This window comes from Centruroides sculpturatus, unplaced genomic scaffold (genome assembly GCF_000671375.1).
Source record: "Centruroides sculpturatus isolate CEXI.00-Female unplaced genomic scaffold, Cexi_2.0 scaffold803, whole genome shotgun sequence".
Taxonomy (NCBI): Eukaryota; Metazoa; Arthropoda; class Arachnida; order Scorpiones; family Buthidae; genus Centruroides; species Centruroides sculpturatus.
The window spans coordinates 90,359-109,773 of NW_019384959.1; the positions used below are offsets into that span (position 1 = coordinate 90,359).

Consider the following 19,415-nt stretch of genomic DNA (forward strand, 5'->3'; position numbering starts at 1 on the left):
ACATGTGCATTTTCTTTAATAAATTTCACTGCATCTACTCCAAAATTGTTTTAAAAAATCTAAGAATAACCATAAAAATTAAAAATAATATATTTGATTATTTAAAACAAAAAAAAAAACAAATCAAAATTATATTGTTACATTAACGAATCTTGGCAGCATAGTTTTGGACTCTAATTAATTCTGAATATACGTAACTTAAGTAATATGAGTTATACATTATTACCTGTATTTGAATGCTATAAAAAAAATATTTTTCTTAAAATTTTGTTAATTAATAACACATATAATCAGCAAGTACTACTACTGTATATCATATTAATCATAGATCTATACAAATGATCGTAGAAACAAAAGTATTGATTCAATCAAATTCCTTTCTTATGTAAAGGAAACATACCATTGTGTATTTTGAACATAAAATTCTCATAATTCTTAGCTATTAAGATATATAAACATGTTATAAGCAAGCAGAAAGGTACCGCGCGATATGTATCACGTTACAGTAATCCGGTAAAGTATGTTATATCCTACTTAATTAGTTTAATATATAATTAAATAAGTATTATCAGCATAATATTTGAAATTATGCTCAACCATAAAGTCACATATGGTAGGATTTTACTGTCGAATTAAATCAGAGCTAATGTAGTTCGTGTTCATTCAAGAGATAAAAGTTAAATCTTCCATCAATAAAATTTTACAAATAGTTTTATTTAAGATTCAAATTTTTAATTATGAATTTAAACTTTAATAATTAAGGAATGATAATAATTATCCTTTAAGAATATAAACTAAACTAGACATTAATTATCAACGATAATAATTATGTATATTCTTATCATTACTGGTGCTATACAAAGCAACTAAACACATTAACTAATCTTTAATACTTTCTCCTCCATTAATTTAAACAGACACCGAAAATTCAAAATTTATACACTGATGATAAATATTATTAAACAAATTAATAATAATTGTTAAATTTTTGGTTATTGTCATAATATAAAATCATCATTATATACCTCTAATTATTGTTCCAATTTAAATTTTATAATACATTTTCATGAGATTTAAATACATTTAAATTTTATTAATATTAATATTTTAAAAAAAATACTTTTGGTAAAAATATATTATGCTATTTTAAATGTTTAATGGCTTAAGCAGTTGACTTTATTAAATTTTAAGTGGTAAGTTTATATTTTTTGAAAGGTTTTTCGTGTTAAAAAGTTCAATTTATTTAAAAAAGAAATACATCTAATAATCTAATAAAAAAAAGTTTTATGGAGTTTTGATTTTAGAAGTGCGAAAGAATTTCCTTTAATTTGTTGTCATTGACGAATATGGAATTTTAGTTTCAACAGCTTTTAAATATAATAAATGGAGGTAATAAAAACTGTAGACTGTCTTTAAAATATTGTTAAGTAATAAATAGTGGCAACAATTTTTGCATTAGCTTAAAAGTGACAATAAATATAAGCTATCAATTCTCAACTTGGTTATAAAAAATAAAGATGAAAACTTGCAGTCGGGCTTCAAAAATGCAAAATATAATAGGGAAAAAAGTCAAATTTGCAAGCAAACTCTAAAAAATAAAATAAAAATAGTAGATAGTTTTTCAATCTGACATCAAAAAATGCAAAAAGATTGAAGTCTGGTTGCAATTTCGCTTTCTAAAAAATGATCAAAAAGATGGAAGCTCCATTGAATCGCTGAAAAAACATCCAAAAATAAACTTAAAAATTTTTAAAACAGTTTTTAGATAATAAAAAAGAATTCAAAATTCTCAAATCATTCTTCAAAAAATAAAAAGTCATTTCAGAATTTATAGGTGAGTAAGTTTAAGTTTCAAATTTCAAACATAAAATTTTGAATTTAGTTTAAATAATCTTAAACTAAGTTTATAAATCAGATTAAAAATTAAATTATATTTAAATTTTTTTTCTAATTAATATTAATAATTAGCCTAAATAATCTTCAATCTAAAACATCTTATTTTCGAGCAAAGTATCAGAATAAATATTTCTAAATTTAAAATATTAATTTTATATTATAAAACATAGAAAAAGTTCATAATACGTAAAAGTATAAATATATTTCTTTTTAAGTTTACATGTTATAAGTGAGAATCATGGGATTATTGGATAAAGAAAGCAATAAGGATAGAGAATCAGTAGTTTGTTGGACGGAGAAGAAAAGATATGGTGTGTTTTGTGTCGATCTTACGTGAACAACATGTGCAAGCAACGTTTATTTTCTACGGTTGAGCGAAAATTCCCTTCAGGAAACAGAACAGAAAGCAATAAAGTCAGATTGTTAACGAAGAACCGGAGAAATACTTACAGAATTCATAGTAATGAAAGCAAATTACTAACTATTACGTTTAGTATCAAATAAGGTAAGTGCAAGACTTAAGTAGGATACGTCATGGAAACAACTTCGTAATACAAATAACTAATTTAATACAAACCAGTCAGCTAACTCTCATAAAACTGTTTTCTTTCATTACAAAAGTTAAAATCAATTTAAGCTTTTCTTATAATTAATTCACAAATTTATTATTTTAATACGTTGATTAGAAATGAAAAGGTGGATAGATTTAAAAGAGATTAAGGACTTTAAAACTCTACTTAAAATTGTCTATAAATTGAGTTAAAGATACTGAGAAGTAAATAAATGTGGAAAATTGAACGAAATATTTGCAAATAAGGAATTTAAAACACGAAAATTCAGACGATTACACTTGAAAAAGTCTCTCAAATACTGCTAATGCTTTAAGAAACTTAACTAGATTTAATAATAATCCGGAATTATTAAGATATTTATAAGAAGATATTAACACANATGACTATTCTTTACAATTATTAAAAACTGCAAACAATTTTTAAATTGTTAATGAATGAATTATAAATTTATTTTTATATTGTTTTTTTAACTTAAGCATCATTATCCATGTAATAATTTTGAAAGTTTGCTGCTTGGTAGCAGCAAAATTTCAAAATTAAAAACGTATAGGCTCTACTCCTGAATGTAAACTAAATATTCATAAATATTCACAGAATAATAAGGTTAAAGACTGAAAACATAAATTTTTCTAACAAAACGAACATTAGCGTTATTAATTATAATAAAAATATGTAAAGTAAATAATATTAAACAGGAAGAAATCAAACAAAATATTGATTATGTATCATCTATATTTTAGAAAAATCAGCATTAAAAGGAACCGTCATGTCAAAAAGTGCACAAAAAATCAATAGAACGTTTACAGTATCGATAAGTAGGTCAATCGTATTCCTTCTGACAATATTCTTAATTATAATACATAGAATATTCTGTATCAATTTAAGTTATAACATAAGATATATCACATTTTAAGTATTTAAATATAACATCATTTGTAAGAGATGTTTATTAGAGAATCTCAAAACGTTTCCATTGATCGATAATCCAATAAACGACTAAATCTACTTTTGGAGGTGACATTCGTTACACAATAAACTTTTAAAGAAAATAATTTAATTTTAAACTAACGAGCATACATTTTTAATAGTGTTTTGTTGAAAAAGTTCCAAAAGTTCAGTAAATTATAAATAAGAAAAACATTAATCTCATGATAAATCATAATGTTCTTAGAATTTTATTTCCTAATCCTGTGTACAAGTATTTTAAATTATAAACTCGATGCTTTATATATAATATTTATTTTTGATCTTACTTTTAGAGTTAACTTCAATAAAAATAATATATAAGTCGTAATATTAATAAATTTTTTTGATTCTGAGATTTGAATATGCTTGTGTTTTTATTGTTCACAATCTTTCTTTAACCAATCGTCGTTTGAAGTTGGACTTGAGAAAGTCCGACAACAATCATTTTCATTTAAACGATAATTGGTTAAAGAACGAAAATGTTAAAAGTAGGCGATTCTACGTATATTATTGGCAGAAGGCGACTTATGTTCATAGAAGTTTACTTTTTTACGGTCGAGTGGCCGATACTCTCTGAAGGATCTAGAACCGGACAAGCAACTCCTGAAAATTTTGGAATGGTCTGTCTCAGATATGTTGGGCTTGTCCTTTACTACTCAGCTGACTCCATTGTGGGCCTAGCCGAACCCATAATGGCTTATAATTTTAAAAAAACTCTCTTAGTATCCATAGGACGGAAAAACCAAAAACCATGAAAAATAAGAAGTTACTTTTGTATATTTCTAAATCTACTCATTAACAAAAACTTTAGAACCAAGAATTATAAAACTCTATTAGTACGAACGTAATAACAATGATAAACGATTGCAATGTCATAGCATAACGACAAATTCCTTTGAAACAATAGTACAATTTAAAGCAATCGTTAGTATCTCGTAGAATCTCCTCTTGCTTGGTTACGCGCAGCAACATGCTCGAACATGCAGGCACATAAGGCACCATATGATATCCTGCGACAGATTTGCCTGAAGATGTTACACTTTCCGCTCCAGATCCACACACACGTATATAGACGAAGATGGCGTTCCGTTTGGTTCCATAAGTGCTCGATGGACGACAGATTTGAAGATCGGGAAGACCTGAGAAGTATGGCAACGTAACGAAGACATTACTGGGAAAATTCCGCCTTGCAGCTGAACATTATCTTTCTGAAAAATGGTTGTTGGCTACTCTGTCTTGAAACAGAACACATACCTTGAAATTCTTCAACGTATGTCGATGTATGGAAAGTGACAAGGTTCTGTAGTGAGGCTTTCACTTGTCTTTGGACAGGTGGACAAAGATACAGTGAAAATTCTGAATACAGTGTGCCTCTTCCCAATACAAAATATTAAGGTAACAATTTTAAGGTCCTCTGATGGCATTACTTAGAGTGCAAACTTGCCAAAACTGTAACGTACTGTACAGTACAGTACAGTACATGTNTTATCGAAAGGTTTTTCATTTACAGTTGTTAAATTGCGTGTTTTAATTAAACTATAAAAATTTGACGAGATATTTTTTAAAATTAATAACTCTTAAGCAATTTTAATGCTTATGAATTAAATAAAAGTAAATATATAAATGATTTGCATTTATATATTTGTTAAATTTAGAAGCTTCTGCAACAATAAAGGAGTGATATTAAATTTATTGGTGAGCCTTGAAAAACAAATTTCGAACTTAATAAAATTTGAATTTTCTACTATGCTTATTGGTTGAAATTCTGAAGCCACGCCTTCTTTCATGTTTTTAAATTTTTAAACCAATATAAAACGAGGTTTTTTCAAACTTTTTATATTGTATTTCTTTCTATGTAAAACGAATTTAAATAATAATTTTGCATATATCAATTTCCATAAATACTTTTAAAATATTTATTTAAATTTTTTAATCTGTTCTTTTATTATTTATAGTATACGAAAAAAATAAATTCTTCTTTAAAATATCAATTAAAATTTCGATTTTCATTTTAATTAAATTAATCACTTTAATATTAACTTATTAATTTTAAGAAATTAATAAATTACATACAAATCTATTATGAAATGCCTATAGAAAAACTAGAGTTATTTAAAAATTAATTACATTTTTCATGTAATAAATGATCTAATAATAAAAATTCGTAATTAATAAATAAGAAAATAGAAATATATTAATGTTTAAAATTATTCAGAAATTTTCGAGTGTGGTTTAAACATATAAAATCGCGACGTTCAACTGTAGAAAGCGCTTGGAGTCATTTTACATGAATGAATATTATTGAAGTATCTCGAGTCAGAAAAGTTTCATTAAGAAAAGAATCATATCGACAACTTGAAAGCTAAATTCATCCTCACGGCTAAATGTGACTATTTTACATTTATTTTCCAAAAAAAACCACGAGTTGGATCAATAAAGTAAAACTCATCACTTTTCAATGACGTATTAAAACAATAGAATTAAATATGTATAAAATATAAACATACGTATCAATAAATTGTATAATTTTTTAAAAATTTTACGCTATTTAATATTAACTTATACAAATTTAAACATTTTTATTTTTCTTGAATTATAAAGTGACAACGAAAATGAAGGTAATGGAAGTTCGAATATTTGCGTATAAAAATCGAGACGTGTTTGAATTTTAAATGAAAATTTATAAATTATATTTATCATATTTACTAATATTCATTAAAATCATTAGCATTTTATTACTACAAATTGTTCTTTAAAATATGCAAAATAACTTAGTTTTATACTAAATCCTTTACAGGAATGCTGGAGAATTCTGTGGAGATTAATCGTACGAAAGTGGAAGTTTATACGTCATTAATATGCGATTAATCAAAGTTATAATTTTCCTATAACTAAGCCACACGTCTAAGATAATCAACGAAATATTAACCATATGAGTGACGTAGAGAGAAATGCTTAGTAATATGATTAGAATGGCATATACATATCAACTAAATCATGAATTATACATATATATGTTACATATTTAAAAGTTGATAAAACATTTAATAATAATAATAATAATAATAATAAAACAGTTTTTGGTATGTCCATTTGAAAAATTTTATAAGTGTAATTAATGTACTTTTTCGTTATGCTTATTCGTTAAGTTTCCGAAGCCACACCTTTTTTTTAAGTTATTAATCCCAATAAGGAAGTGAGACGTCTTTCAGAATAATTTTAAATTATTGTTATTGCTTAAATTTGCCTTGATTTTTCCAGAAAAGAATGAAATATATTTTGTGTAAAAATTCATTAAATTTATTTCAGAAAGAACAAAAGAAGCTTACCAAAATAATTTTCGTTAGATATTCTCATTTTGACGTAGTTATTTCATTTTAATTAAATGTATATTATTTTTTAATGATTTATTTAAATGTACGAAGGTTATCCCAATTATTTAATTGAAAATTAAGTTAATGATTCAAACATTACAATTTTTATAAAGTAACTTAACGTTACTTCCAGCTTGTAAGTACTGTACACAAATGAAATTTTCCATTTTATTTTAGAAATTAAATAATAAAAAATTTACTAGATTATAAATCTATCTGATGGTTCTTTTTTATATTAAAAAAAGCATTTTAAACTGTCACTTTGATTCAAAAAAATTCAATTTTTTTATAAAATTTTAAACTAGAAAATTACTAATCTTCAATCTGTAAAGTGTAAAATCCCCTTACAAAACGATCGAATCTGATCGATGAGTATGTAAAGAAAGATGAAGATAATATTAAAAACATAGGGATTAAATTAATAAACAGTTTCTTTTATAAAATAAAAAAATAGGAAGGAAATTAATTAAACAGATTTTAACGAGAAAAAAACAATATTTTTTTATATATTAAAAAATTCATAAAAAAGCATAATCAATAATGAAGTACCAGAAGCAACAACAAAGGAAGAACTCAAATCGTGTTCGAAACTAATCAATAGCAATTTTCTCGTCACAAAAATTTGCATGAGAAACGAGACGAAGATGGAAGTTTGCTAGGATTTAATCTATGCTATCCCAACTCAATGTTTTCCAATATAACTCTGGATATTTCAATTCATCCAAGATGAGATTCGAGACAGATCATTTACCTTTCTCACAAAATTGCATTCAACCTAGTTAACAATTCCGGATTGATATAACTAACTTAAATGAATACATTGCTCTTGTTTAATCTTATGAATCATTCATAAAACGATTTCCGTGATTTATTATAGAAAATTTAACGGAAAGTTTTATATTTTACATTTATTTTGTATACTTTTGTGTATTTATCACACAGATGATGTTTCATTCTTTATCTTTTCATCTAAGATTTCCTGTTTACAATAATCAAAAATATAAATTTTTTTAACTGAAGAATTTTCATTAAATCATAAATTTGTTACATTGTTTATATTAATTTTATGCGTTAATGTTTCTTTACTTATAAGTAAGAACATATCTAACTATTCAAATATTCAATCTACTAAATCAATGTTTAATATTGCTATATGAATAAAACATAAATGAATAACTATGAGATTATTAATCCATAGTCCAGTTTGAAGTAATATTGTAAATTATGAATTGATTCTGTTGTACGAAGTAAATATTTGTGATATCAATAAAATTGAGCTACAGTATATAATAAATATTGCTAGAAACTTGAGGAAAACATTAAGATTAAAGCAATCCTACGGATCAATTTAAACAAATTTCCATATAAAATCCATAAATATGAGATTAAGGATCGTAATGTATTCTAAAATACTTAAGTCTACTGTTTAGTACGGATGTCATAAATCTCTGCTATAATATTTGTATCAAAATCTATATTTAAAGAAAAAAATCTAACTTGTCCTTGCGTACAGTATCAGAGTTTATTTTGACAGATAGAAATTTCTTCTATTCTCCAAGATATATATATATCATTTCTTTATCCCAGTGACTATTTCCTATCGAAATTCGGATAAACGGTTTACCTTATCTAGCAAAAGGTATCCAGCATCGTTTCTCGCGTTATGAAGTATTGTTGCGTATAGAAAACCCTAGAGGGAAGAAAAGAGGAAACTATATTGCTTTCTGTGATATTCCCTTTTGGGGATTTCTAATCCTCTACTTTTGCAACGATCGTCCAATTGGGATATCTAATAGTTTCTAAAAGATATCCTAAGCAAACTATTTTAACTTAACAACAATACGAATTTTATTTTTTGATGGAAATGATCATTTCTATCAAATCCATGTGTTGACAAAGTTTAAATTATTTTACTTCTTTCTTTCGTCTATTATTCAATTTATAGTCTGTACATTTTGTGATTTATCGAAAGGTTTTTCATTTACAGTTGTTAAATTGCGTGTTTTAATTAAACTATAAAAATTTGACGAGATATTTTTTAAAATTAATAACTCTTAAGCAATTTTAATGCTTATGAATTAAATAAAAGTAAATATATAAATGATTTGCATTTATATATTTGTTAAATTTAGAAGCTTCTGCAACAATAAAGGAGTGATATTAAATTTATTGGTGAGCCTTGAAAAACAAATTTCGAACTTAATAAAATTTGAATTTTCTACTATGCTTATTGGTTGAAATTCTGAAGCCACGCCTTCTTTCATGTTTTTAAATTTTTAAACCAATATAAAACGAGGTTTTTTCAAACTTTTTATATTGTATTTCTTTCNCTTCTGAAGTATAATTTTTTATTGTTTTTATATTTTTCAATATATTTATTTTGTTTGTACAAAATTAAAAAATAATTTTTAACGATACAATAGTCTTCGTTAGGCTTAACATTGACGAAAATTCAACGCGAAGCAACACGCAACGGAGAAAAATGTCAAGATGGGATAAATTAATATATTTTTTCGTACATAATCGGTTATCCGAAACATCGATCTTCTGAACAACCCCAGTCCCCCATTTGATTCAGATAATCGACGCTCTACTGTAATTTCATTATAAAACTGTGTAGTACATTTAAGCAGCTGATATGAAAGAGCTATATGATATTTTATTTTAATTTAAGTAAAAACTACTTTTGAGATTTGAAAAATAATTAACTAAGATTTACAAGCTTTCAGTAATGAAGTCATGCATAAAATTCAAAAATTTTTATTTGATCTTTCTACTTCAAACATATATAAACTTTAGTCAAAAAATAAACATTTAATTCAACAAAAAAAATCAGAAAAGAAAAAGCATAGAGAAAATTCACTAGATTATAAAAAAAAAATAGAAATAATGCAATAAATGTTTTTTCAACACTACTGTAATCTTTTAATTTTTGATTACAACATTAACGATAGCTGATTCATCATGTGTTTCTATTCTATTAGGACTTTGTTAATTTGAAAATTTCAGTAACAAATAATATTTTCTCTTATTCTATATTTCCAAGATTAGGTCCTTGTTATTTCTTTTCATTCCACAAAACAGAAACTCAATTCAGTAACAGAGTCAAAGTTTCCAGAACATCAGAAAGCTAAAAAATCAAGTTTCTGAATGAGATGGATAGAGGTAAAAAATTTTTATCAATATTTTCAGAAGTGGAAAACTGTGAATGATGATGATACTATAAAAATAAAATAAAATACGACAATAAATTTTTATCAAGCAATTCCAGAAACTTTCTGCTTTTCAATTAGTATAATTAATGACAATATCACTACATTGTCTCTAGAAATTTCCAAGAAAAAAGTGATCACAACTTAGAAAAATGGCTTATGGAATTAAGAATAAGCATTAATATGATTCAATACCAGTCAAATACTGATTTCAGTTTTTTATTTCTTACCACTTCAATTGCAATTATTTGTTTTATACTATCATATAAAACAAATAATTGTTTTATGCTCCAAGTATATTCTGGTAATGGATAAATATTCCAAAAGTGTCCAATTTTCTCATAAATTTATATGTGATATTTCCTAAATGAATAAGAAACTAAATTTAAAGAGTTGGAAAAAATTTATCATAATCATAAAAATATATAAAGTTAAAAAATAATGTTAAATAAAACTGCATAGAATTATAGTTTATGTAATATTAATAGTAACTTATTTTATATACAGAAAGTTGTTTTTAATTATTGATTTATTCAAAGTAAAGATCAAAAGTGTGCAAAAATGAAAACTTGATTACATGCCAATGATACAGTGATGTTGACAATTCTTAAGTTTTAAGTAACAACACATACTAATTTCAATAAAATGAAATTCATTTTCTTTTTTACAAGTATCTTAAGATTGATAACACAATGAAATAAGCACAAACTAAATAATGATTGATTAAACAATTCTAATGTTGTAGGCTACAGTTGTACAGTATATAATTAAAAGTCAATGTATTAATTACTAGAACAATCTTGTATACATTAATGTTACCTGCTGAACAAATAAGATTCTATTCAGGTTTAATACCAGCTGTTTTCAAATATTTCTTCAAAATCCAGTGAAGTATAATGAAAATTGATGATAATGAAGAGGAAAAGAAATAGTTTTGTTTTAGAAATTATGAACACATACTGATAGATTTGGGAGATAAAGCTTCTGTTCATATCATTCACCTTTCTCTCCCAGTCTAAATTTAACAGTTTATTTGTATTAGAAAAAAAAGTTTGTTTACTATTTTTAAAAAATAATTTTAATGGTATTTACTGATCTTTTTAAATTTTATCCTCTCATTTGAAATCCTGAACTGGTAGAAAGCATAATTTTCAATTTAGAAAAAGATTTTCTCACCAAAATGTTGAATGTAAAAACAAGTTTTTAATTAAAAATTTGAATATGTTAAAATTGTATCAACTTGAAACTTCACAAATCTTTTTATTCACACATGTATAATACACAGATAAATTTTGGTGCAGATCACTTTTGTAGAAAGATTCTGAGGGAAATGTAAAAATGTATTCATAGATGGTCAATACAACTGCTTTCATATCTTTTTATTCTTTACTGTTTACATGTTTATACAGTAGAAACTGAATTACCTAAAATGATTTTCAAAAAGCAATACAGAATGTGTAGCAGTTCACATAATGTAGAGTGAATATAATACAGAGACAAAACTTTACATGTAACTGGAAATCACTACATCATTGTCAATAGTAGCACTGCTTAACTAGATCATATATGTAACATTATGTTAAATATTGAGTAAATTAATTTATCTTCAAATACAGTAATTGCATTACAGTAGTTACAGTTCATGAAACATTAAATGCACAGTGCTTGATATTGTGAGATAAACCAAGGGCTATAGGGGGTGCCCTATTACCACTTAATTGGCATGGGTTATTAAAACCTGACCTTGGTGTCATTAGATGGCAATAGGAGGGCAAAAGCAAGCGGGGAGGTCAATGGGTAAGTCTATAGGTGTCCGTGTACTGAGAAATTCAGGTTGACAGGTTAACACAGTGTTTTTCAACCGAGGTGCCACGATTGGGGTGTTGCAAAGTTTAGGGCCTTTAGGCATTTTCTTGGAAATTTAATTAAGTGTACTTCAAGATAACTCATTGTCAGTTCTATTTTGTTAAAAGATACCTAGTAAGCAAAGAAATCATGACTAATCGCATGTTAATGTAATGTTCTACGCTATGTGTATGCCCGACTTGTCACATACACATTGCTTGGCCTTCACATTCCCAGTCCTAGTACCAGGCCAACCAGCGGAAAAGAACAATGTGGACACTTGTGTCTTGTATATACTTTAATAAGTGTTGCATTGNGTGATAAATCATTCTCATAATTTGAACAGAAATTATTATTATTATTATTATCCTTTTATCTATATAAATCATAATTTTGAATATTTATGTCACCCTTTATCATCTGTTCTCTGTATACATTAATGTATTAATGACAAATCTTTCCTTTTTCTTCCTACCATCTTAAGAATTTCAAAGTTCAAAATGTGTGCAATATTTCTGAAAAAAAAATAGTATTTTAAATAAGTTATTTTCGTGACCTTTTCTATATAAATCTGATTTTTCGAATATCAAAAATCGTACTTATATTTTTCTTTCCCTATTTCATCTCTATGTAAAAGGATATTTTTAAGACAAAATTTATCCTTGTCAACTTTCTATCGTTATAAATTGTTATCATTTTAATCAAAATCACTCAATTTATCTTTCCTACAAATTGGTATTTTGAAAAAGATTCTTTATAGATTTAAATATTTTTGTTAACTTTGTTTCTATATAAAATAAATATAGGTATCCCTGATACAATACAGAACTTCTACAACACAGTTTTGCTCTAACATGGTTCAAAAATTAGGGGATATCCACAAATAATGCTGTTTCTAGTTTTGCACTAACACAATTTTCAAATTCCTCTGTACAAAATTTCACAATTTTTAAGCGCAAACCCTGTTATTTGATTTTTTTATTTAAGCAAGCATCTCAAATTTGCCCACAGATTTCAGAATATTGAAATTTTCAATTTCTTTTGTGCCTTTGGTCGGGTTTACTTCAATAAAAACTGATAGTAGAATTTTGTTCTCCCTTGTTCTAGCTTTCCTATCAATCAGGTGTCATTGTTGTTGCTTTGAGACTTTAGCCATTAAGAAAGTCACTGTATTTTCTTTTTATAGATTAAATAAACTTTACTAAACACAAAGATTAAACATTTTTAGGTAAGTGTTATTAAACTATGTTTTAACTGTAGATAAGTAATCATTCATAAAAAAAAAAAAAATATATAGAAATATTCAAACTGTTCCCAACTCAAACAATTTGTTATTCAAATGCAAATTCTGGAATAAAAAATTTCTTGGTACTCTATTGAACAAACACAACCCTATAGAACAAATTTTTGATTAATAACTTGTTTTAATTTTGTCATCCATACAAAAATTATGATAAAAATAATAAGAAATGAAGATGTTGCTGATATTTCTGATCAAGATCAACAAAAAAAGCTAAGCAGATGATGATACTTTGTAAAAAGAAAATGTCCTAGTTTAACCAAAATTAATATTAGAGAGATTGCGGCCGACGTTTTCATCGTGAAAACGTGTACGTTGGACGTTCAGTGCCACCTTCCCGTAAGCCTAGAAGTTTGACAATGGCATTTGGAACCGCCATTGTCAAACTTTTAGGCTTACAGGAAGGCAGCGCTGAATGTCCGACATACACTGTACTGTAGAGGTTGCAACAGACGTTTTCATCGCGAAAACGTCGGCCGCAACCTCTCTATTAAACATTCATACAGTACTTTTAGTTGTGATTGTTAGTTAATTATTGATTGAAAATAAATTATCAACTGCATTAATAAATATATTTTTCTTACTAATGAAAAAGAATAGTATATGTTTGCTACCTTTGGAATCTAACCCCATATTTTGCATTAGTCCTTTGTTTTGTATAGCAACAAAATTTGCATAACACAGCACGTTTTTATAATGCTACTACTGTGTTATACAAGGGATAGCCATATGTTAAAAAAATTAATTTTTCCTTGAACAACAACCAAAATTAATTTAGGTAAAATTAATATTAAAAAATTTTAACATACCCTAACTACTTCTGGATAATTTCGAAGTTTCTTTCCACACGGTGCAAAATAAGTGACTTCACCTCTAACACCGGATCGGCTAAAGCATCGTATTTTTGTCTGACGTCGCCAATTTATTTTATATATGAATCAAAATAGTATAAAAAGGCTTAACAAATATTGTTTATCAATAAAATGATAACATAAAATGATAACTATTTGATAATAAAACAAGATTTAAAAAACAATAGCGAGACTATTATTTTACATGTAGGTATTTTGACAAAATTCAATAGACTTAAATTTTGATTTTGAACACGTAGAACGCTTTTTTTTTGGCATTAAAATGCTACTTCAAACTGTCAATTTTTAAAATTTTTCTTCCCGGGGAGGGAGTCCCCTCCCTGGACCCCATCTCAGCATTGCAGTTAATATTTGTTTTTGCAAAAAATCCATCTGGCCCATTAGTCCCCCCTTATTCAGATTCTAGATCCACCGCTGGTCAAGGGTGTCACGATTTTTTATTTTTCAATCGGAGTGCCAGTCAATGAAAAAGGTTAAAAAACACTGGGTTAACAAATAAACAAAGCATTTATTATATGACTAACTATAAGATACAAGAGGCTATGCATAGTTAGATACAGATACGGGTGATATACGACTAAATGCAGTTAGCATACGGTGACAAAGTCTAATGTCCGCTAATAATTACCTGTAATGTGGATGAAGAGCTATATGTGGTGATACACAGTTCTATATGGAAGCGCAAGGAGTCGGTGTCCTCTACCAGCACTGAATCGGGTCCATTGCGTGGATGTGCAGATGGAAAGGCACTATTACCAAATACAACTTCCAAGCTTTTGGGGGTCTCACTTTTATACAACTGTCGTGGGAAAGGGGTCACATGATTGTCCATTGTTAACGATGATGATGCATTCTTGACAGCTAACTGCCAACTTTCCCACTGACTTGTTGTTACAACCAGTGACCTCCGATCTGATTCTCGTGAAGAGAGTTTTTTCTATCAGAGAGCCATTTACAATTAAATTTCTGACAAATGTGTTAAATTCGCAAATTTCACAATATACCCAAAACACAAAAAAAAAAACTTTCTAGATTATCTGAAATTTTGTTTATGCAAAAACTTCTGGTCCCATCAAATTTGGAAAATCAAGTTTCCATAGTATTTAATTCTCTTCTCTTTAGTTTTCTTTACTACTATCAATTTTGCAAAAATATAGTTATTGCAAATATCTGTTTTAAAAATATATATATATTTATTTATATTTAAATAATTATATTATATATAAAATAAATATAGGTATCCCTGATACAATACAGAACTTCTACAACACAGTTTTGCTCTAACATGGTTCAAAAATTAGGGGATATCCACAAATAATGCTGTTTCTAGTTTTGCACTAACACAATTTTCAAATTCCTCTGTACAAAATTTCACAATTTTTAAGCGCAAACCCTGTTATTTGATTTTTTTATTTAAGCAAGCATCTCAAATTTGCCCACAGATTTCAGAATATTGAAATTTTCAATTTCTTTTGTGCCTTTGGTCGGGTTTACTTCAATAAAAACTGATAGTAGAATTTTGTTCTCCCTTGTTCTAGCTTTCCTATCAATCAGGTGTCATTGTTGTTGCTTTGAGACTNCACTCAGCAAAGTGCAAACCACAATACAACACCTTAAGTTGCTGAGAAAAACTACATTGGTGTTACTACAAGAAATTCGGGAGTCAGACTGAGAGAGCACAAATACAATGCCAGTAAGGGATCCAATGCCACAATACTATCTCAGGTAGCGCAGGCTGATGGCCCCATAGTAAAACGGGAGGAAGCAAATATTGTTAAGCCTGTGCACGCTCCGACTTTAGTGATGAGCACAGAAAAGATTGAAATTTATAAATGCAAGCTGAATGATGCTAAGGATGCTGAAGGGTTACCATCTGTGTGGAAGTACTTAATTAAAAAGTTTGAAAGCTCATAATTTATGCCTTTATTTTTTGTTTATGCATTTCTTGCATTTTTTTTGTATATTATATACGATATTATTATATAATGTTGTAATACTTTGTTATTTAATTTTATTTATCTTATACGTGTATTTATATACTGTATGTATAGTTTGTTATAATATTTTAATTTTTTATACATGTATAAAAAATTTCTGCATGCAACATTTTATGTTATATTTCTTCCATTAATTTTGTATTTAAATTTCTTCCATTGTATTTATATTCAAATTTATATATTTTAGAATATGTTTATTTTTCTCTTTTAACCTGAGGATGGCCAATAGATTTGGCTGAAAACATTATTTGCATTTTTTAATAAATTTCTCAGCAACTTAAGGTGTATTGTGGTTATAATACTTTTAAAACTTTTCCATTCAATCATAAATTTCCTTCAAGAAATGATATATTATTTATACTAAAATTATACTGATATTATATGTTATTTTCAATATAAAAACTAATTCTTATCATAAAACAGAAATACTCAATAAATGAAAATTTATAAACAATTTTTTTAAAATAGTTTTTCAAAAACAAGTTCAATAATGTTTTGAAGTTTTGTGATAGTTTTTACTTTTGAAAATATCTAATACTAATGAACAATTATTTATTGTAACATCATCACAATGCCAAGCTGTAATTTTTAATCATATTTTTAATTTATTTCATTTAAAATATATGCTCTCCATCTCAAATTACTAGTGTCTTGCCCCTGTACATCACACTTTTCCTTTAACAATAGAGTTGTGCCAGTCATCTATCTAATACCTTTGGGGAAAATTTTTGAATTGAAATAACATGACTTCTGGTTTGCATTGGAAGTTCATTTATAGTTAATCAAGGTCCAAACATGAAGAATGCACATTAATATAATTCTTTCATTCCAACACAATATAGTCCATCTATATTTGAAAGATAAAGCAGTGGTGCAAAGTTTCTTTTGAACCATCTTCACTATACCCAATTGTTCTGTCAACAGAAGTCATAGCAGCAGTTATAATACACAGATCATATATTAACTATACTTGAATACTTTCTTAAAGCAAGAAAAATCAAAAGCTAAATATCAATTAAAAAGTAATAATGAGTCAAAAACAACTTTTAGCATATATTCCATATTTTTATTAGAAAGATGAAATGTGCAATTAAGTATTGCTTTTACATTTTTTCTTTTTTAATATTATGATTCATTCATGTTTTTCAAAATGCATGCAAACTAACTAATAATGCAAGTTGACTTTAATTATTGCTGAATAATTTTCATATTAATATCTTATTGAAAAAGTGAAAATTAAAAAAATAAATAATGTAATGCAGCAAATCTAAGACATATCTTCAGTAAAATTCAGCATAGTACATGTGAATGACTAATATAATTGTGAAAAGATAGAGCAAGGTATTTGCACAAAAATAGTAATATAGACAGATAACAAATTCTCAATTCTCAAAAGCAGCAACTCTCAGAACCTCTTGATAAACCTCTGGGATTAATCTCCATGTACTAACTAAAACATCAACTAAATTAAATAATTTGTTAATTTCTTAAAATAATTTATTTCAACAATAGGTAGGTCATAAAATAATTGCTGAAACTGCTTTCTATTGATTCTTTNCATGGTAAAACACTACACCTGTTTTGTTGATCAATTCTGGCCGCCTTTTCTGTTTGATGATATTACTCAATTTGTTTACTTGATGGCAGTACACTTTTGAATCAATTGTTAAATTGTCTGGTAAAAGCTCCAAAAAAAAAAATTTCCTTAAAATCCCACCAAAGATAGCATATCACCTTAAGAACATGTGGAACGCGTATATCAAGCTTTGAAACAAAACCAATTCGTTTCAAGTAATCATAAACAGTTCAATTTGACAAATTTAATCTCTTAGCGATTTCACGTGTTGTTATTCGGCAGTTTGCTTCAATCAGTACCTTTATTTTGTTTTCACTGGCTTCAACTGCCCATACGGAACGTGGTGCATCTTCAATATTGAAATTGCCAGAACGAAATTTTGTAAACCAGTTTTGGCAAGAATGAAATTTCGTAAACCAGTCGTCCTGTCAATACATCTTCTCCATACATGTCTCACAACTTTTTTCTCACTTGAACAGCATTCTTACCTTTTCAGTAATAAAAGAGCAAAATATGCCGAAAATGCTGCTTTCAATCTTCCATATTTGATGGGACACAAAAAATAAAAATTGCACAAAATCAAACAAAATTTTTTACATATAAGCCTTAAAATGCTAGCTTTCAAAATATATAACGATAATATGGTTTAGAATAAAAATAGCAGGAAAAATACCACTAATCCGTCTAGAGGTAAAAAAACGAAATTACTTTCCAAACAACCTAATACTTTTAAATATTCAAATAAACTCACTCAGCAAAGTGCAAACCACAATACAACACCTTAAGTTGCTGAGAAAAACTACATTGGTGTTACTACAAGAAATTCGGGAGTCAGACTGAGAGAGCACAAATACAATGCCAGTAAGGGATCCAATGCCACAATACTATCTCAGGTAGCGCAGGCTGATGGCCCCATAGTAAAACGGGAGGAAGCAAATATTGTTAAGCCTGTGCACGCTCCGACTTTAGTGATGAGCACAGAAAAGATTGAAATTTATAAATGCAAGCTGAATGATGCTAAGGATGCTGAAGGGTTACCATCTGTGTGGAAGTACTTAATTAAAAAGTTTGAAAGCTCATAATTTATGCCTTTATTTTTTGTTTATGCATTTCTTGCATTTTTTTTGTATATTATATACGATATTATTATATAATGTTGTAATACTTTGTTATTTAATTTTATTTATCTTATACGTGTATTTATATACTGTATGTATAGTTTGTTATAATATTTTAATTTTTTATACATGTATAAAAAATTTCTGCATGCAACATTTTATGTTATATTTCTTCCATTAATTTTGTATTTAAATTTCTTCCATTGTATTTATATTCAAATTTATATATTTTAGAATATGTTTATTTTTCTCTTTTAACCTGAGGATGGCCAATAGATTTGGCTGAAAACATTATTTGCATTTTTTAATAAATTTCTCAGCAACTTAAGGTGTATTGTGGTTATAATACTTTTAAAACTTTTCCATTCAATCATAAATTTCCTTCAAGAAATGATATATTATTTATACTAAAATTATACTGATATTATATGTTATTTTCAATATAAAAACTAATTCTTATCATAAAACAGAAATACTCAATAAATGAAAATTTATAAACAATTTTTTTAAAATAGTTTTTCAAAAACAAGTTCAATAATGTTTTGAAGTTTTGTGATAGTTTTTACTTTTGAAAATATCTAATACTAATGAACAATTATTTATTGTAACATCATCACAATGCCAAGCTGTAATTTTTAATCATATTTTTAATTTATTTCATTTAAAATATATGCTCTCCATCTCAAA

The 19,415-nt window shown here is 26.8% G+C and overlaps 1 protein-coding gene across 1 annotated transcript in view; it reads right to left on the reverse strand.

The window, feature by feature from the left end:
• Positions 1 to 13,876: 13,876 nt before the first annotated feature.
• LOC111632416 (uncharacterized SDCCAG3 family protein-like) overlaps positions 13,877 to 19,415 on the reverse strand; it is a 57,026-nt gene continuing 51,487 nt past the window's right edge. Inside the window, exon 7 of the mRNA XM_023376829.1 lies at positions 13,877 to 14,086. Within this exon, the coding sequence (XP_023232597.1) occupies positions 13,966 to 14,086 (121 nt within the window). The 3' untranslated portion in view covers positions 13,877 to 13,965. The remainder of the gene's footprint in view (positions 14,087 to 19,415) is intronic.